Here is a 20,534-nt window from a genome sequence, read left to right as displayed (position 1 = left end):
TCAGAGATCTGAAGAGACGGTCTTCTGACTAAACCTGACTAGTAGGCTTCCTTCTCAGCAGCTTATCAGCCTCCATGTTTCCTCGTCCTTAAATCGTTTTGGATAAAAATGTGTGCCAAATGCATAAATGTACATCATTTTGTTTCTCCTGGTAAAGCTCAGTTAGTTTTTTCTTTGTTTGTGGTGATAATGGGTCTGACTGCCGTTGGCTGTAACCCTTTCCTGAGAGACGTCAGTCATTAGATCAGCAGATCATGAGGTGTTGCTTTTGTTTTTTGAGCTAACTTAAGTTTTATACAAGTAGGTTTTGCTTCATAAATAAAAAAAAATGAAAAGTTAATTCAGTATTTACTAGATTACTTTTCTGATTTTTATCTAAAAGATTCAATGTTAAAAAGCAAATAGTGAAAATCTGCAAGCGGGGCAAATACGTTTTACAGCACTGCAGGTATGGAAATCAAACGCACTTTAACATTTAGCTTTAACAAATTGACGAGAAACATTTTTACAAATGAGAATTTTAAAATCAATCTTTCTGGTTTAAGTTCTGAATAAATCCCCAAACATCTCCCCCCCCATAAAAAAAAAGCTGTGACAATATGCACGGCATGCTGGGCTACACACGGCTTTATTCAAGTGATCTCCGAGGTTTCTGAAACGGCAACAAGCTCAGCAGGGAAATGTCTGAAGTTAAAATGAAGAGATCTGAATATTCCCACCTTTTTTTTCTCTCCTTATATTTTCCACCTTTTAAGCATTTGCTGATTTAATCTTCATTCTGTCCATTACAGGCAACATGTGAACGCAGATGTCGCTGTTGAAATGAACCCCTGTATTTAAAACTGTGTGTGTGTGCTGGTGTAACACAGAGAAGGTGGAGAGTCAACAAAAAAAAGTGCAATTTTTAATTTCTGAATTCAGACGGTAGCAGAAGTCTTTGGTTGTGAGTCTCTTTATTTGTAAAAGGTTTGCCTGATGGATGAGAAACATCTGGCGTCATACTCAAAGGGGCGTAAGAGCGTGATCAGAAAGGCCACAAGCGTATGTTTGTGAAATAAAAATAACATTTGCTGCCTAAAACTTTAGCAATTAGTGGCTTCATGCAGAAAATTCAAACAATTGTTTTATGCTTATAAACTGATGAGAGGCATAAATGGGTACAATCTAGTTGGCATTTAGTGTTGGAGCAAAGGGGCGTGTTTAAAAAAACATAACAGGGCATTAAAATGCAGGTAGAAACAATAAAGTTGATCTAAAATTATAAGTTAAAGAGGAAAAAAAACCCTTCTAGTAACAGTATTTTCTTCAGTACTGTGGAGTTAAAGCAGAAACACTAGAAATGTGTAACAGGGCCGTCAGGTTATCAATACGTAGGCGTCGAGAAAGGCAAGGAGTCTGAAAAGGTTCAACGTGGCAGGGGGGGCTTCTGGGAAAGGACTCAGGTCATCCGGAGGCGACGTGGCGCTTCAAACTGAAAAGGCGAGGTTAACTAAACATTCTCCGAGGCGCGCCGTTAGCGGACCAGCGGCGTCTGTTTTAGAGAGATGAGCACCGAGCGCATTCGGGAAACATCCTTGGCCTGCTTGCTGGTTTTGGGGTTGAAGTCGCACAGGCGAGCCACACGCTCCCATTCGGTCCCCGGGCTGTCGCCGTCGCTCTCTGCCAGGAAGGCCTCCTCGGATGATCTGCGGCGAGAGGGAGACGGATGAGAAACGGCTGAAAGTGGCTCGCCTACGGGCTTTAATCCTACGACGGCGAGCTAGGACCACTGGGATCTTTATCTACAAGGCCTCGCAGAAGGATTCTTAACACAAAATTAAAGATTTTCTACTTGATTTCATCACAAAAAAAAAAAAAAAAAGAAGTGCATAATCGATGGACACAAAGGCAAGCCACACTTCAGTTTACAGTTGCAATGTGACAAACCGTGAAAAAGGGCCAAACACTTAAACACCACGCCTAACTAAACGTGCGTCTGACAGTTTACTTCTCCGTCTCATCTAGAAATGCACGGCAGACATCTCAGAAACAATCCCAGCAATCTAAAGGCTGCGGGGAAGCATGCGTCGGGCAGGAGGGAGGCGTTAAGAGGCAGAAGAACTGCGTAAACGTACACGAAGCCTATAACGTCGGAGTTGGGCTGTTTGTAGAAAGCCTTGTCAGCAATCCTAGCGCACGGCCCAGAGAGCAGGAGAGAGAGAGAGAGAGAGAGGAGAACAGTGTTAGTGTCAGAAACAACAGGCAGAGCAGCGTTAGGCCGGGATGTAGGAGCGCCCTGAGAGAACGCTCTGATGAGCAGGGAGCTGGACAAAAGGCCCAAAACACACTGACCTGCCAGGCAACGAGCCGGGAAGACCAGCGCCCCCTGGTGGTGGGAGCTTGGATGTAAAAATGTGCTCTAATTTATTTATTTTTTTAGGTTCCAGGCTCTTTTTTTTTTTTTTACTTGGCCGGACAGCTCTGGATTAACATCTCATCAGAGGATTGGTTCTCAGGGCTCAGAGAGAACAACAACAACAAAAACAATCACTACAGCTGACGGATGCAGAGTGATACCGTGCCAGACTTGGACAGAGTCTGTTGGAAAGTGGCGAGAAGAAGATCTGGTTAGCTTCAACGACAGAAGGACAGAGCGGCACACGTCTGAAGACACGTCTGCTGCTTAAAGAAACTAATCCACACTCGACATCGGTGCTTCTAATCTACAATATAGACACTGGACTACTAAAACACGAGGCCCCGTAGTCCTTAACTGTTTAATTTCAGACAGATAAAGAACATTAAAGCTGAATAAAGCATATTTAATGTAAATGCTGGCGCCTCACCTGTTGTTGGCCTTGTTCTTCTCCATCTGCTCCACCTGGTGCACGTGCCAGTCCTCCAGCTCCTTTTTGGCTTTCTCTTTCCACTCTGCCTCTGCCGCCTTGGAAGCTGAGTCTTATCACAGGGGGAGACGGCAAAAAACGGCACGTTTTAAAACAGGGAAACGAGGCCCAGCGTACGACGCATTAACGGACATGCAGAGAAAAGCGATGGAGACTCCACCACGTCCTCCCTACCTAATGCTTCCAGGCGAGCCTTCTGCTCCTCCCTCCACTTGCGCAGGCTTTCCGGCTCCTGCCTCTGGACGTCCACCTGGGCGATGGCCGCGTAGCCGTCCGTCGGCCCGTTAGCCTCCTCCTGCATTTTTTTTTTCACAAGGGGCGTCAGGAGTCAGAGCCACGAAGGCTGGTGAACGGAGGAATTCCTTCACGAGGGAAAGAGGAGGCAGCTCACCTGGAACAGGTCTCCATTCACCGTGGCGGGCTCCTCTTCAGAGTCGTCGAACATAATGAGCAGAGAGAAAGAGATTGACGGTTAAAACCAGCGTCTAGGAGGGTTCCTGCCTGCCGTCTGTGCGCTCTAACCGCTTCGCTCTTGAAACTGTTCCGACTTCAGAAATGCTGCCGGACCTGTTGGGCCGCCGCCGCCGCTCCGTCGGCCGGGACGGGATTTTAAGGCGTGAAGTCAACGTCTGCCACGGCTCCGGCTCTCTGACTCGTGTTAACTTTTTTAAACTGACAAGCATGTGTAAAAGGGGCCATCAAAACGTTTAACAATAAATAAAAAGGCAGTAAAGCAAACGGATGATTTAAATGGGAAATTGTTGTGAACTTTCCAGCAATTAACGCATTTTAAACAGACATCTGTTGGCGATAAGCTAATTAAAAAAGGTGAAATCCTGTTAGGAAAACTCCATGTATGAATAAAGAGGCCGACACAGTCAAATTATTTCAGAACTCAGGTGTTTCTCTTCCATTTCAAACCAAATTTTAAGATTTTATATATTGTTTACCATGGGAAATGCAGCACAGGAAATCTGTTTGAAAGGTGCTTCAAAAGCAAAAATATAAGTAAACCAAGGGCACTACTATTGCTGTCATCTTAAATCCGTTGTGTGTAAAAAATATTAATCACAAATATCAATTTCTTTGAGGATCCGAAGTGAATTTAGTTCTAGAGAGAGCAGAAAGGAAAACAATCAGCTTCGGACTTTATTAGAAAATTGCAGCTATAATAATGTTTTCTTTAAGTGCTATAGTTTAAGTGGCCCGTTGTGACAGATTAACTGGAGAGGTCGACTGGTTGAAAATTACGTGCAACCCAGATGTGTGTAAAGAGAAGGTGGCTGTGTCGATGCCGGTTTTAAAATACTGCCAATGTTACTGTCAGGATGCATAAATGGCAGCAATGTTACCTGAAGGGGACAGTTTCTCATTTTTGTGACCGGCATGTTTTATGGAAATAAACATAAAGAAATCTGGATCGGATCTCTTTTCACATTAAACCACTCCCTAACCAAACAGCCGTCACCTACAACTAGATCCCACGCGTAAATCCCTGTGGTGTTCCCGTAGAGGGAGCTGCATATTAAGAAAACATCTGTTGCCTCACGAGTGCTTTGTATTGTCTGGCTCAGATCCTGTCCCATCATGCAACACGCATGATGTTACTCCCGACGTGTCACGCAACGTGTCGAGGCGGGAGTCGGCATTTGTTTGTATATTCTAGGCTCAAATCTAATGAAACCCTAATCACAGACCTGCTGATGTGGCGTTTTTTGTCCATACGAGGGCAAATAATAATGAAAAAGGCCAATAGATTAAGTTGGATTGCAATGAAACAATCTAAATGACAATGCTGGCAGCCAATACGGCAGTGTAGGCATCTCAGAGAAACACCAATTAGTTATGATGTCCAAATGGGGAGATATATATATATATATATATATATATATATATATATATATATATATATATATATATATATATATATAGATATATATATATATATATATAGATATAGATATATATATATATATATATATATATATAGATATATATATATATATAGATATATATATATATATATATAGATATAGATATATATATATATATATATATATATATATAGATATATATATATATATATATATATATAGATATATATATATACACACACACAAACAAAAATGGGTTAAAGGTCAGACCTAGATGAACTAGTTTAAAGACACAGGTTCTTGTAAAGACTAGGCGGCCGTGTCGTTGCCTGATCAAAACGCAGCTTACATAAATAAACGGGTTTGGAAAATGTCTCCAGTTTCTCCTTTAAGATCTATCCAGCACGTGCGTGCGTGTTACTCGGAGTGAGGAATGGGAAACAATATGTTTAATCTAATCTAAAGATCACTACGCTGCGGTAGGAGACTGCGCTAAACAGCGGTGCCGTGTGCAGAGAGAGCCCAAACAGCCCAGCTTGTGATCTGCCTCCATCTGGTGTTATTTGGACGATAACACACTGCAACAAGTGGAATGGTATTTTATATTTAAACATTAGGATTCCTTTGGTTTAACACTGGAAAACGACAGCTCTTTCGTGGAAGTCACATAACTGGGTTTGGCCCTTAAGGCTATTTTTACTTTACTCTGAAACAGAGAGGAAAAATAAATCCATCCCTGACGTTAATGTTTTTCTCCAAGAGGCCCTCCTTAGTCGCCTCTGAACAATTACATAAACAGAGGTTAAAAAGTCTCATCATGAAACATTTAAATATCATACAAGAGGAGAGCTAAAATAAAGAAAAAAATAAAGCTAGTTGCTCCCAAACAGCAGATGAACAAAAGTAAGCTGGTTTAACGCTAGTTTTCCCCCCAGATATAATTCATTTAAAAAGCGCAGCATGCAGCACTACTACAATAAATGACCGTCTTATAGAGTATTTAATATCCGAATAGACGCGTCACGGAATCATATGGCATTTTTGCAATGATCTGTACTTCTTAAAAGTTGCTAAAAAAAGACAGATATGTAAAAAAAAAATTGTGTTTTGACTTCTTACAATTTCTGCTATTCTAATTGCATCCACTTTTTGTTGTTCATATTTCCATGACTCTTTCTATGTTTGATTTAAATGTTTGTCTTGACATAAATCCCCTGCTGTTATATGTAATACTTTGTTCTTTTGAATTGTAATCTTCATCTGTTTATGTATATTTTTTGCCATCCTCTCTAAAATAATTTTTTTTTAAATGGCAATGTTAATTGCTTGATAATAGATAAATTAATTGATTAATACTAATAAAAAAACGTTCTTAAAAATTGAACACGCTCCATTTCCTGGTTCGGTAAAGGGGGGTCCTGAAAAGCCACGCCTACAGAAACATTGGCGTCTGTCAAGCTGCCATCACAAGTGGATCCCCCAGTTAATCTATCACAGCGGCCCATTTGAGATTGCGACTGTGTCCTCTGATCTAAAGTTAGTTTGGCGCTCTCCATTTACCACAGTCTCTTTTTAAACCCCCCAAAATTGAAGTCATAATACAGAAATGTATTGTGTTCAACATTAGAAGAATTCTTCAGTCAGCAAAACCTACTGAATTGGGGTACAGAATTGTCTGTGAGCGTCTTAATCTCCCAGATATGTCACCTGCTGATACATCAATGTTATAATCTTGTGTTTTTGCGTCCGCCGTAATCGGTTTTAAAGAAAACCTTTAGGGGAAAAAAGCTTTATTTACAAGCAAACCGCGCGGAGCAGGTGAGCTAAACAAGCACACTAAAAAAAACGGCTAGGCTATGCTAAAAAAGCTAACGCTTTGTCAGATTTTTTTAAAAAAAATAGCCGTGTCCATCGTGTAAATTAATAACATTCACGCCTCCTCTGCTATATTATCCGGTTATTTTAGTACAAACGCATGTCGTTGGGGCGTTTTTCCTCAAACTTATAGCATTTCCTGGCAGCTACCGGAGAGCAAGCTAGCCAGCTAGCCTGCTAGCATCAAGCGGACGTCAGTTCACCCCAGAACTTACCGTAGCTGGCCGTAGGGGACGGCTGCATGTCGTCCGCTCCCTCCAGCGCCCCAAGACCGTCGCCGTCATTCTCGATCCCCGCTATCTCATTTTCCTGCTGGGCCAGGAAAGCTGCCGCAGGGTCCTCTTCGGCCAGGTGCGCCCCGTTGTCGGCCATAGTACACACAAAAAAAGTGCAAGTTTAACTGAGGCTAGTAGGTTGAGCTAGCTGACGTTGAAGCCACAACAAAAAAAAAAAACTAAAAGAAGAGCTGTGTTAAAAAGGTTTAAGTCGGCACACTCGTTTGTGTTGGTCCGAAAACGCTGCTCAGCGTATGGAGACAGCAAACGAGCCGCCTACAGCAAACAATAAAGGCTTCAATAAATGTAAGGCCCTCACTGGTGATTCATGATTTCTCCACTTGTTAATCCACTGTGTGATGCTGGAAGAAGGGCAGCACCCCGAAGGTACCGCTGCACTTTCCTTGTCCTCTGTCTCCATCTGCTGGCCGATGGTGGAAACTGCAACATGACAGCGCGACATCCAGAGTTTCAAAGTTATTTTGAGTTGTACTAACAACACCAAAACTAGCATTTATAACTGTAGATATATACTTATTTTTCGCACTATGCTCACAGAATAATTCCCACTTCATTACAATTAATATATAACTATATAATACAAAGTTCAGAGGTACTAATTGCTAATTATCTCAGGATTTAGCCTAATACATGTATTTTTAGTGGTAGTGACATTAGGTGCCCTTTAGTACAGTTTGTAATGTCCTACTAGCTGTACACCTAAGGGTGTACTAACTTTTATTGCCAGCGGTTTAGACATTAATGGCTGTGTGTTGTTATTTTGAGGGTACAGCAATTTAACATTTATACAAGCTGTACACTGACCAATTTACACTGGATCGTATCTTCAGTGTTGTTCCATAAAAGGGTATAGTAAATTATGAACAAAGATCTGAGGGGTGTTCTCATTGTTGTAAGATACTGTATGCTAAAACCGTCAAATGAAATTTTATAGTATTCCCATTCTCAGTTTATAAATATAAACTAGTTTGACCTATAGTTTGTTAAAGCTTTTGTGGGAGGCCCCTGATGGTTGGGGAACCCTAATCAGCAGCTTTGTTCACCAACGCTGTGGGCTGGCTCGGTCTTTTGCTGCAGTCTTTTAGGATGTGTCTGCTCTTGTTTTTAAACATCTATTAAAAGTTTTCACCCATGCTTCTTTTCAAAATGCCCCAAGGCCAATCTCCGAACAGCTGTTTTCAAATCTTGCCACGGCTTCTCGATTGGATTTAGCTCTGGAATTCCCTTCCTCACGCATGAATGCGCTTTGGTCTAAGCAGTTCCTTCGCGTTTGGGGTATCGCTGGGAGGCAAACCTATCCGGCAGTCTCAGGTCCTTTGTAGGCCGTAATAAGGTTTTCTTCCAGGGTTGCTCTGGATTTATCTCCACCATTCACTGTCCTGTCCCCGTTGAAGAAAAGCCTCCCCCAACAATGAACCACAGTAACCATTTTTCACCACTGGGAGTGGTACGTTCGCAGTCCTGTGTGGTGTGGATTTTCACCACACAGTTACACAAAGTCTAATTTCAGTTTCACCTGACCAGAACATCATCTTCCTAGTGTTTGCTATTTTCTCTACATTTTTTATTCGTATTTATAATCTCAATGTGACCTCCTGTGGCGTTCAATCTTGCTACTCTTTCAGACGAATAGTCGTGTTTATAGATTCCTCCACCTGAGCGATGGATCTTTGCAGCTCCTCCAGAGTTACCGGTCTTCCAGGCGACTTTTTTAAAATGATTTACCGCTCTCCTAACCTGGCCATTTGTTACGAGCTCTGCAGTGCTGCCATAAAGTTTTCATTACAGCATGATGGCCTGAGCAGCACACCTGTGAGATGTTCAAAGCTACGGACATCGTGTCAAAGCCTAACCAGCTTCTTTTTTTTTTTTTTAATCTGTCTCCATGACTTTATCACAGACGTGTTTGCTTTGTTCCTTGGCCTTCGTAACGTTTTGCGATCACCAGAAATCTCTCAGGGTCCGCAGAAAAGCTGGATTAAACCACAGACGTGCACATTCACTAACTAGGCTACCTCTAAAAGCACTGGATTTTTATTTCGGGTCAGTAGGGGCCTGGAAATGGTTTTATGTTACAATTTATTGATTTTTATTTGTAAAAACAGCTGAAAAGCATCATTTGATTTCCTTCCACTCCATACAGTATATGTCTTTCTGTGTGTTGCTCTGTCATGTGAAATTCCAATAAATTCCAGTGAACGTCTTTGTTACCAGTTTCATTCAAATGAAGTCTCGCGAGACACTTCACCTCCCCGCCACACACCTGTGGCCAGCAGGTGAACGAAGCCAGCTGTGAGACAGACAGTGATGATCATAGACATAATATGTCTATGGTGATGATGGCAGGGACAGCAGGAGGCTCTGCAGGGCAGTGAGCGCGCGCGCTGCTGACATGCGCGCGGCCAACTACGGAGCCAGGGCCCACGTGACCGGTGACGTCACGTGAGGAGAGACGTTTGAGGGGAATGAATTTTGTGGCTCCCGCACAGGAGGAGGACTCGCCGCGGCTTCTTGACCTCCGCCTCTGAGGAAAACTCTTGGCCTGAAACCGACTTTGTCCTTTCGTCGCTCGCAGCTCTCACCCGCCATGTCCAGCGAACACAAGGAGGGGCAGGAGGTGAGCTAACGCAACTTTTAGACCAACTTTTAGTCGCAGCTTTTCAGTGACAGGGCTGCGTCTGGGCTCTCCTAATGAGCTCCTGTCCGCCTGCTTACTGGGAGCTCCGGGAGAAGAAAGTTTGCTTTAACTTCGAGTTTTGTTTGTGTTTTTAATTGTTTTATTTTTTCCTCGTCTAACTTCCTCCGCTGGTGCGAGCGTGCACCTCTGAGTCTGCACAGCATGATCTTTAATTAGCACTTCTCTTAAAACCATTTGAAACCCAGCTATATAAACTCCCTGCGTGCGCTTCAGACCGATTTACGTCCATATAAACAAAAATGCAAGTTCCAGAAAAACAGAATATAACATATAACATAACTTTATAAATAGTAAATAGTTTTTTCCCCCTTTTTTTAATCCAAACATCTCTGGTGGAAGCCTGTATTTATGGGCTTTGGCTGGTGTGTTGCATTTAATTAACATTTGCGCTTTAAACAGCTCCAAACCTGCTTAACAGGTAAATTATCACTTCATAACCTGCTGGGATGACGCGCCACACAGTCCAGGTAACCTCTGCTACCTGGACATTGCTGTTTGGGGCCATCTGTGTTGACACACAGAAGTAAAACTTTTGTTAATGCAGTCTAGAAACTCTAGTTTGAGTCATTTTCAACCGAATAAACAACTAGAAGTCCTAAAGTTAGGGATGCACCAAACAAATGGGCCAGAGGTTGAAATCGGCCATTCTTTCTAGAGACCAGCAGGATCAATACTAACAAATCAACAACAAATATATATATATATATATATATATATATATATATATATATATATATATATATATATATATATATTTTTTTTTTTTTTTTTTTTTTAAGTCAGGTAGTTAAATTGCAACTTAACTAAGCACTCCCATTACTGGTGGTCAATAAAAACATCAACCATGATGCACTTTTTTGAGTTTAATCAATTGGATTGATCTGATTATGTACATCTGTGCATGATTTGTGTTATAAAGTGCCCTCCATTGACTGTTGTGCATTGTCGCTACACAGATATACAGAATTCAAATAAGAAATATGGATAATAATGCGTCCTTTCAGGACATTTTTCTCGTATGCATACGGTTTTTTTTTATGTTGAAGCTATTAAAATCAGAATTGGCAGGTTAGACCAGAAATGGGTATTGGCCTGGGAGAGCCTGATCGGCGCATTTATTTTAAACCTACTATTATTTCTGTTTGCAGATTCTACTAGTGTCTAGCGCTCTGCTTTGGGTTTAAATCACAAGGAAATGTATGTTATCTATGAGCAGACCACTGCTTCACTTCTTAATAAAGCCGAGCTGCCCCTGTTGCTTTAAGAAGTGGATGGTTGAAATGTAATTGCTGGTTTGCTTGTAATGGATCTCATTCCTTTTGGAAAAGAATGCACTCTCTCCTTAGTTTTATTTCACTTGTGGCCGTCTGCCGGTTCTCAAGTGCAGTTTCGGAAGAAAGGCAGAGAAGGAGTTTATGCGGAGGGCCTTATGCCACAATTTCAAGGCAGTTGACGTTTACCTCTCCCGGTCCTCCTCCAGCAGCCCTGCTCACCCTCCTCCCTGTGACTCATGTGGGTGTTGGGCTGAAATAGTTTGGTGTAGTTTTACATTCCTTATATAGCCTCTGAGGATTGAGTAGAGGCTAGGGCTCGCTTGTGTCACACGCAGCATTGGGGGTAGGCACGATCTCCTCAATCTCCAGCTAACTGACTCCCCAGCTTTTCTCCCAGGTTTGGGATACCAGCTGGCCCCGCGCAGATAAGGTAAGTTGTCATGGTCCTCTCTTGGCTGGATAGATGTGTGTCAGGAAGGATAATGGCACCTGGTAAGATCGAGGGAGAGAAGGAGGAGGACCAAATAGTGGCTTAGGGGTGCCTGTAGAGGGGTCAGTGTTCTGGTCACAGTGAGAGCCAATGTCAGTCTGTTTGAAATCTGGTCTTGATTGTTAAAATGGCTCTTTTTAGATGTCTTTTTGTTGCGTTTTAGAGGCAAGCTTTACAGATCTATTCTTATTTATATTTTAATGTATAAAAACAAGATTTACTGACTCAGAAGGTTTGACGTGTAAAGCTGTGTTTCATGACATTTCATTAAAATTGTTAGTTCCCTTTTTTTTTCATCTGGAAAATGAGGGTTGATTGTTGTGTTGGCCAAAGGGGCAACAATTAATTAGCTAGAGGTCCTAATCGGCCAATTTACCTTTTAGTTGGTAAGTCAAATACCAATTCATAAACATGTCAAAGCTAAGAGCTTCCGCCATTTTGGCATATAAATTAAACGTATCAGCCGGTACCAGCATCGGTACCTTGATACACCGTTTTGGCTTAAAATTACGTTTGGGATTTATGCTTTGATATACATATGGGGTTTTAATTGTAATTCCTGTATTTTCTGTTGGATTCAAAATTACCACCTCCATCAAAAAGCCTTCAGCACATATTTCTCCTCTGTTATAATCTGAAAATTGGTCAAAATATGCAGGTCTTGGATGTCAAAGAAGCTCTAAACTGTTATTGGACAGGAAAAACTGGATTTTATTGGTCACGAGGTTTGTATTGCCAGTGGTTGTTGTGTAATAATAAATACTTTTTCAAATTCCAAAAGGAAATGTCACATGAAAATTTTCCACGTGAGCGCTCAGTGAAGGCAGGTGCAGCTTCAATGGGGAAAATATGTTGATGATATAGATCCATTCTTCCAAGATAACTTTTGGAGTAAAGGTACCTTCCGTATAAGACAGACAGGAAAAGACATGCTAGCTGCGGTAAAGCTATTAGCTAATGCTATAACAATGGTGTCTCAGAACAATTTCAAAATGTCAGTAAAACTTGTGTATCTAAAACAGTGAAGTAGTAAACCTCCGGGGCAATAGAAGCTAACATTGCTTAAGTTAAATGTTAGCTTCATTAACACGGAGAGCTCGGTGACGCTGCCATGTTGGTCTGAGCTCCCCAGGTGCGATGGGCTTCCCAGGTGCACATTTCCAAACAACACAACCAGCTGATGGCTCAAAGCTGTTAAATACGTCATGAGAAACTTGTTCAGGGCGTTCTCGCTGCTGGTTCTTGACGCTTCATCTAGGCAGAAATTATTTTTTTCTTTCAGGGTGTCAGACAACTGTTGCGTGATTGGTCAGGATTTAGATGGGCGTGGCTAGGCTGGAAAAGCAGAAATGTCTCAATTTGCTCTGTTCAACTCTGGTGGTGTTTGGCACACTAAAGTTAAGAGATTATAATAAAACAATTGCCCAACAGAATAAAAGGTGCATACTTTTAAAAAGGATATTAACACTTATACCAAATGTTTTATTGTTTACTGTCTTGACAAAAGGGAAATGACCTTGAGTTAAGTTTTCTTTATTTTTCTGCTGAAGGGTTGAATTCTTTAATACTTATTGGGTTTGTCATTATTAAGGAAGTTAAAACACTTTCATGATGTAATTAAATTTTTTACCCTGTACCTTCAAAAATGGTGTTGAGTTTTTATCTTAGTAAATGTCTCGTTCAAAGTTAGAAACCCAGCGGAAGTTACTCATTTGTGTGTGGTTACTGACCAGGCCATATTGTTTCTCTCCCCATTTTACGCATCCAGCCAATAAAAAAACACGCTCACAAAATAACTTAAACTGTGTTCTGTGTGATGGTAACTCCAACAGCAGCAAGCTTTCTCTTTAAAATCTTCTGATATGGAGCTCAGAAACTCTTGATGCATCATAACTATAAATACGTGTTAATGGAGTATGCATTCGTTACTGTGAGATTATTATTATTATTATTATTATTATTATTATTATTAATTCACTTTTTTTTTTACCAAAGCTGCCTGTTCAAAGTACCAGCAGTGTGTGTATATAAAGTATTTTATTTTTTTAAGCGGTTTATTTTCTCTTTTTTGCGTTTTTAATGTTAGTTTCAGAAACAAAAGTCCCAGAACCAGCAGCAAAGACACTCGGACAAAGCAAGAAAGTATGCATGGCTTTGTGAAGCTCTTCCTGTTTTTTTTTTAAGCTAATTTAAACCTTTCCTTTTCTCCCCTCCTCAAGGCTATGAACATGTACTCTGTTACTCTCAGCGGCCCAGCGCCGTGGGGCTTCAGGCTGCAGGGCGGCAAAGACTTCAGCATGCCGCTCACTGTGTCAAGGGTAAGAAACACACTTTGCTCCATGTTTGTGTTCATTGGGTTCTCCGGAATTTGCTTGATGTTTTGCATTAATGACCGCCCCTGAGACTGCCTTTTATCCGTCCCCTGAGCGCCTCTTTAAATTTGTGGCTGATTAACAAAAAACGTTTTCAGTGAGAAATACCTTCTCGGTATCCAGAGAGCACATGGATATCCTCTCTCACTTTCACAAAGGGTATTGTCTGCAGACCGTGCTTCAGTTTTATGAGCTTTGGCACCGACGGCATTTGCCGATCACAAGAACATGCTGTCATCACTCCCAAAATACTTTGCGCTCTCCATGTTGGGACGCCGCTTTTTCTTCAGAATTAAGTTTCAAATAAACTATGGTTGTGCCGATGAGAGCAGCGAGCGTTTTCCAGGCCTTATAAGTGCAAATGCCGCTTCGCCTGACAAAGGGACAGGCTCCGTCTTGCAGTCACACACGAACGCGCTCACATAAAATAATTCCACAGTTGCAGCCAGCTATTTCGTACACAGATCTGGCTTTCCTTTTTTTTCACGGGGATCGCTGCATTGCTCCTCTAAAATTTGTAATGACCGATGTTCATTACATTATCAGCTTTGGTTCAGTATGTTCTGCTTCCTTTAACGGAGATAATCTAAAGGCGCACCATATGTGGAAGCTCTGTCTCTCCTAGTCCAAACAGAACAGGAATTGAGGCGACTGGTCAGATGCAAAAAGGAGTGTTTTTGTTTTTATTATTTTGCTGAACAGAGTCTGGCTCGTGCAGCAGCACCTCCATTGGGGGTTTAGGTGAGGTAATTACGCAGTGATGGCAGCAGTTATCACCCTCTGTGTCAGTACATGTCCTGTATTTGCTCAGCCCATCTCAGTTACAAACCTAGTGTTCTTCTGTGTTTTTTTTTTTCCGACAACAGAGTTTCTTCTCTAAGCTCTAGCCGATCTCCAAACCCTATTTGATGATTGCTTCAGACAAAAGATGTATTGTTTTGTTGCAGGATATATATGATGGCTTAAGGGAAGTTTAGTCTAGACAGTCAAGGTTTACTTCTGGGGTGAATATCAATGAGCTTGTCTGTTAAACAGTGTTGTACTGTAACAAATATCTGCAGGCTAGTTTTCTCCAGTCCCTGTTCATTACATTAAGAGAAAGCTGTATTCTTAAGCTCGGAGTTTTTCACATATATTGAACCTTTTCACATTTGTCACAATATGAACTATGATGTGTTTTATTGGGATTGATTTTAATGATGGGCCACCAAAGTATCATGCAATAATGATTTGTAAGAAAAAAAAAGAGAAAAAAGGAAGTTTTTGAAAAATATTTTGCAGATAAAAACCTGAAAAGTGTGGTATGCATTTGTCTTCAGCCTCCTTTACCTCGATCTCCCAAAATAAAGTTAAGGGTCAACAAATGCGTTCAGAAGTGAGCAGATTGCTAAATGAAGTCGTCTTCTCTGTAATTTAATCTCAGTATAAATCCAGCCTTGAAGGCAAGGCAAGGCAAATTTATTTATATAGCACATTTTAGTACAAAGACAATACAAAGTGCTTTACATGGTTAGAATATAGGAAAATAAAACAGAAGGCTTCTTAGTTTTTTTTTAGACAAGATTAGGGGAAGTATTCACACTTGCAAAGTCCTTTGGTCTGCTTGTTTGGCACGGCCCTGGTTTGGTGCCGTTTACTTCCATGTACATTTTGCTAGTGAGCTATAACTTGTAACAGAGCCATGCGTGTGACGATTGCTGTTTCTTTTGGACAGGAATGGGGACGCATGATATATCGGCAGTAACATCGGTATTGGCCAATATTAGTCATTTACTAACATATCGGTATCAGAATAGTTATTTCTATTTGGTTGCCCTTTGTGCCTGTGATTCTGTAGGTGTCGGTCCAGTTGTTTGATCTGGACCAGGGGATCGCTTGACTGTATTTGTTCCTGCACAAACGAACAAAGCAGGCGTGATTACACCCTAAGAGACAAAAAGCATCATGAAGACCAAGGAGCACAGCAGGAAGATCAGGAATAAACAAGAGCACAAGTTTAACAGGAGGGTTAGGTTATAAAACAAGGTCCAAAGCTCTGAACAACTCATGGAGCGCTGCTCAGTCCACCGTCTGAGAAGATTGTGAGGCCCATGGTAACTCTGGAGGAGCTGCTGAGATCCACAGCACAGGTGGGAGAAAATCTTGACTCCATAAACCTGGCCTTTGTGAAAAAAAAAAAACCAACATTGTTAAAAAACAAACAAACAGAGAATCTCCTATTTACAGTTTGCTACAAGCCATGTAGGGGACACAGCACCCATGTGGACGGAGGCGCTCTGGTTGAAAGGAGAGTCAAGTAAAACTCTCTGGCCAACATGTTATGGAGGAAATGAAGTTATCCCACTATCCTCCCAGTGAGACATGGCGGGGCAGCATCGTACCGTGTCAGAGCTGCAATGGAGTGGTTCAGATCGAAGCACATTAATGTGTCGGAACGGCCTAGTCAAAGTCCAAACCTAGATCCTTTTGGGAACTGATGTTTGCAGATGCTCTCCATCCATTCAGCTTTTTTGAAAGGAAGATTGGACAAAAAGTTCTAGATGTGCAGACCACTCCAAAATACTTGCAGTAAAATTAGGTTCAGACTGACTTGGGGGGGGGGGGGGGGGGGTCTGAAGGGGGTAAGAACAGTTTAGAGAGGCACTGTGTAAACATGCAACTCCTCCTTTGCCTTACAGGGACTCTTGGCTCTCATCTTGGTTTTCATACAAGAAACAGGAAAGTTGTGGACAGGAGGCGGCGGAGCTTAGTTACACGGGGTCCCCGAGAAACAGGAAGAAAGATCCGACCTTTGCTTAAAGAGTTTTCATTAGATAAATTCAGCCGCCGGTCCGCTTCTTTGCTTCACGGCTTGGGGCTGATGAGATACAGATCTAAAGCTAGACTCTGAGTTAAAAGCCTTCACAAAACAAAGAACATGTGGAGGGAAATGACAAAAGGCTTTTAGTTTCTCGGTGAGGCAATGGGACTGCAGGCAGTAACTCCTGAAAAGATCAATGGGATTTTGTGTGCAGATTAGAAGATGATTAGCTCCGTTTGAGACTGGATATGAAAGATGGAAGATCATAAACCCGAGGATCACTTTTTATTTCATCATTTGGACTCGAGTTGATGCGCTGCAAATTGGACTTCTGATTAACTTGTTATTGATCTGGATAGTTTGTGTTTCTCACTGGTTACCTCTCCAGAGTGAGTGGGTTCAGGGGTTTCTGAGCTCTCCAGAATGCTTGTGTTTCCTTCCTTCGTCTGCGAGCCGACCCAGCTTGTGCTTTCTCAGCATTCCTGACATTTTTTTCCTCATATCCACCCTGCTGCTGCCAACAGGCAACCCTGTTGTCTCCCTTCTGCGTCTGTCTTCACCGCTCACTCCTCTCATCCATATGACGAACTCCTCCAGTCTCAAAGGAACAGTCTCCAAGTGAGATCAGAGGAATGAAGGCCATAATTTTTAAGTGAATGCGAATGGAAAGGGAAAAAATGAGATTTTGAGCTTAGCAGGACGTGTTCTCATCCATCAGCTGTAAAACATGCTCTACATTTGACTGGAGTGACTGTTCCTCTATTGAAAACAGCACTTTTTATAAAAAAAACTGCTAACCTTGTTCTCAGCGTGTATAAGAAATTCCCCTCCTGGACTTTTTATACTCGGTGATATGGCTTTGTGTAATTCAGGTGTCAGGTTTTACATAAAAGCTCTTTAAGGACACCCTGCAGCTGACGAGTCATTTTCTTCACAATGAGTCAGGGTTTGTTCGTCCAAGGGTTGTTTTTAATAAGTATGGAGAATGAAGCATTACTTGGCCTTTACAGGAATTCTTCGGCTATGTAGCGTAGCACTTTTCTGGAAGTTATTGGGCATGCATAACGGAGGCTAAATTAGCCCAACCGAGTCATTGTTAGAGCAAACCTTTTAATAAAACCTCTAAAAGTTCTGTTAAAATTTCTGTTATGCAGGCATGTCTATTAAACTCAGCATTTTCAGATTTTTTTTGTGCAGGTCTTCTAGTAAATGGGTTTTCAACAAACAGGGGTTTTCAAAGTAGCTGTTTCCGTTTGAATGAGGCGTTTGCAACAAATAATGCTAAACAGGGTTGTGATAATAATCCAGTCAGCTCATGAGACAAGACGGTATGTGATAAAGGCTTTGTGTCTGAGACAAGACACAAGTTTTAAGAAAACTTAAGATTATTATTATTATTATTTTTTTTACTAATTGAGCAAATGTTTCACAGATGTGAAAACAGTTGGCACTGTTAGTCTTGTAGCAGGAGGTTTCTGGGTTTGGATCCTGGCCAGGAGTCTGTCTGCATATTCTCTCCAAACATGTACGGGTTCTCTCCGGGTACTCCAGCTTCATTCAGCTGACTATTTCCTCACATAACAATATTTTAATTGTCGGTAACCTCTTATCCTTGCAGAAACGTAAGTCATTGCAGGTTGCCAGTCCACCCAGAGGGGACACACGCGTGCACACACACGAAATGCCAACTCCATGCACAAAGATCCCAGTCAGGATTTGAACCTGGGACCTTCTCACTGCAGGGTAATAGACCTAACCATTGAGCCACTATTCCATAATATCCATTAAATGCACATTGTTTTGTGTTTCACAAAGAAACTTGTGGAACTTAAACTAAAAGCTCAATAGTTCACAAACGGAGTCTGCTGCATCTCTGTTGGGTGTGGAATAATTCAGGTTAGGCTTAATCTGTCAAAAGGTCCTAAAATCTGAGCTATAGATGATATAAAAATGATATAAAAAACACATCTCTTTAATTTAGTCTTAAATGGAAACTGTGAATTGTGGGATACCTTTGTCGCCAAGGCTAAAAAAATTAGAAACCATTTTTCTTTTTAAAGTTTTTATAAATTCAATAAAGATTTAACAAATGATAAATTAAAATACCCTTTAAGCAGTGTCAAATGATTCAGTTCAGGTTGAACCATTTTAAGTGTTTCATATTTTGGACTACAAAGGGGATGCTTAACATTACACGCTAAATTCAGGTAGCTCGGCCAGCTGAGGTATACAGCAATATTTTCTCAGTGCTTGTTGAAAGATCTTTTCTCTTTAACCATGTGATTTTTCTTTTTTACTTTTACAAGCTCCCGAAACTATTAAAAACTGGAAAAGTACGTTCAATGGTAATTTACACTGCTTACTGCAGCAGCTTTGTGACATTTATTATTGCAACTTCTGTAGGCAGGACGTCTTGCTATGCCAGTAATAATGAACTGTAAAATAATAACAGAGGAATAAAGAAGGGGTTATATCTGGCAAAAAATATCCATTTATAAAGTGCAGAGCTAAACGTATATTAACTAAGACTTAACATACTAAACTACCCATTACATTTTCATTACTTTACAAGATAATTTTGCAGAAATTAAAGTCAAATTGACAGCTTAAAATGGTATAATCTAACATGGAAAAATCTAAAATAAAATAAAAAGTTGGGTGATTGTTAAAATAAATATGATCTATTCTATTTTAAAACCAAACTGTGATTGGTTTGTTTCGACACGTGGAATAATTGCTGGCTTACACAACTTTATCAAGTGGTTAAAAAACGTGTTTTTCCTACTAATGTAATATTTAGCCAGTTGGACAGCATCTACTTAGAAAAATCCATTGAAAACAAAAAATAACTAAGATGTCATCTTAAAAACTGGATTTTCTTTTAAAAACTAAACAGAACAATCTCTTTATTGTCCATATCAGCCAGCTATAGGTCATCCCCCACTTTAATAAACACGTTACTTATCTCATGTTTTAGCTTAGGTGATGGCACTTACTCAAAAATCCTGGCTTGGGATTTCCTCTCCCCCTTTTTGCTTTGTGAGTTTTAGAAATAAAGACCCGTGCATTAGTAAACTTTATCGCTCCCCACATGTTTGCTAGAATATGCCGTATCATCAGAGGAGACAGAAATATGAAGGAAGCGAGGCCGTTTCCGTTGTCTCTGTCCCTTCTGATTAAGGAGGTTTTACCACGTTTCTGCTCCAGCTCCTGGTCCGTTGCAATTCAGCAAACATTATGATAACCCCGCATAACTTGTGAGCACCATCTGGTTTCCATCAACAACCACATGCCACCTCACCGACTTCAAAGTTTGAGAGAAAATTGCCAATGATGTCAGAGCAATAAGCGGGTGGAGGGATGTTAGTCCACATCTGCAGCTGTCATTAAGCCTCACGTTTCCGTTTCACGGTGTCTCTGTACTAACTCCAAAGACCGCCCGTTGCTTCATTATCGGCTCGCTCTTCTTCTCTCACGCATGCAAAAACCTGTGAGAAAGGAGGCCTTTTGTTTGGAGGCATTAATAATTCAGTTTCTGCCATGCGTCGGCGTTGGGGACATTTATTCTTGTCCAACATGTATGTGTTGTGTTTTAAGTTGAGTTAGTGCTAGGTGTTCCTCTGCGGTCATTACGGGAGGCGCAGGGGGGGAATCGCATAGTTGGAGGTTTGGTTTTCCATTTCTCGGAGCGATATTTATGGCTTGCATCAGCTGTGCTGCGAGTGATGTAAGGACAGACGGTCTCTTAGCCCCCAAATAGCCATGGAAAGGATAAAATCGAGATGGTGCATAGTTACCCAGCCTGTATATCACCGGCTGTTTGATAAACCTTGGTGCATTATTAACCAAGACGAGGCGGCCTGGGAATAAGTACGGCTCGCCTCAAGGAAGGCACTTCAAAGGTGAATTCAGTGTGATGCGTCCTGAAAGGTTGGCGAAAGCTTTGAAATTGGATAGTACACCAAAACGG

At 41.3% G+C, this 20,534-nt stretch overlaps 2 protein-coding genes across 10 annotated transcripts in view; one reads left to right on the top strand and one right to left on the bottom strand.

The window, feature by feature from the left end:
* Nucleotides 1-888: 888 nt before the first annotated feature.
* Nucleotides 889-7,293, bottom strand: cltb (clathrin, light chain B). 4 transcript variants are annotated; one of them, XM_021317694.2, is made up of 7 exons: nucleotides 6,850-7,293; nucleotides 3,277-3,311; nucleotides 3,060-3,180; nucleotides 2,826-2,937; nucleotides 2,557-2,577; nucleotides 2,115-2,168; nucleotides 889-1,685 (listed from the first exon to the last, which is right to left on the bottom strand). In XM_021317694.2, the coding sequence occupies exons 1-7, from the start codon at nucleotides 7,004-7,006 to the stop codon at nucleotides 1,514-1,516; spliced, it is 672 nt and encodes a 223-aa protein (XP_021173369.1). In that variant the 5' UTR covers nucleotides 7,007-7,293; the 3' UTR covers nucleotides 889-1,513. The 4 variants fall into 4 exon arrangements, with proteins under 4 accessions (XP_021173369.1, XP_021173452.1, XP_012720109.1 ...); XM_021317777.2 differs by lacking the exon at nucleotides 2,115-2,168 and having other exon boundaries at nucleotides 6,850-7,292; XM_012864655.3 differs by lacking the exon at nucleotides 2,557-2,577 and having other exon boundaries at nucleotides 6,850-7,292.
* A 2,060-nt stretch (nucleotides 7,294-9,353) lies between these two features.
* Nucleotides 9,354-20,534, top strand: part of pdlim7 (PDZ and LIM domain 7) — a 46,124-nt gene continuing 34,943 nt past the window's right edge. Inside the window, exons 1-3 of one of the 6 annotated variants that reach the window (XM_021317495.2) lie at nucleotides 9,354-9,547; nucleotides 13,479-13,526; nucleotides 13,612-13,710. In XM_021317495.2, coding sequence (XP_021173170.2) covers nucleotides 9,518-9,547; nucleotides 13,479-13,526; nucleotides 13,612-13,710 — 177 coding nt within the window. In that variant the 5' untranslated portion in view covers nucleotides 9,354-9,517. Of the gene's footprint in view, nucleotides 9,548-11,192; nucleotides 11,333-13,478; nucleotides 13,535-13,611; nucleotides 13,711-20,534 lie in introns of those variants that run through there. The other 5 variants (XM_021317592.2, XM_021317632.2, XM_012864451.3 and 2 more) reach the window with 5 other exon arrangements.

Source organism: Fundulus heteroclitus, chromosome 23, assembly GCF_011125445.2.
Source record: "Fundulus heteroclitus isolate FHET01 chromosome 23, MU-UCD_Fhet_4.1, whole genome shotgun sequence".
Classification (NCBI taxonomy): domain Eukaryota; kingdom Metazoa; phylum Chordata; class Actinopteri; order Cyprinodontiformes; family Fundulidae; genus Fundulus; species Fundulus heteroclitus.
Note: the sequence above shows the minus strand (reverse complement) of the source record. Positions and strands in the feature narration are given on the sequence as shown.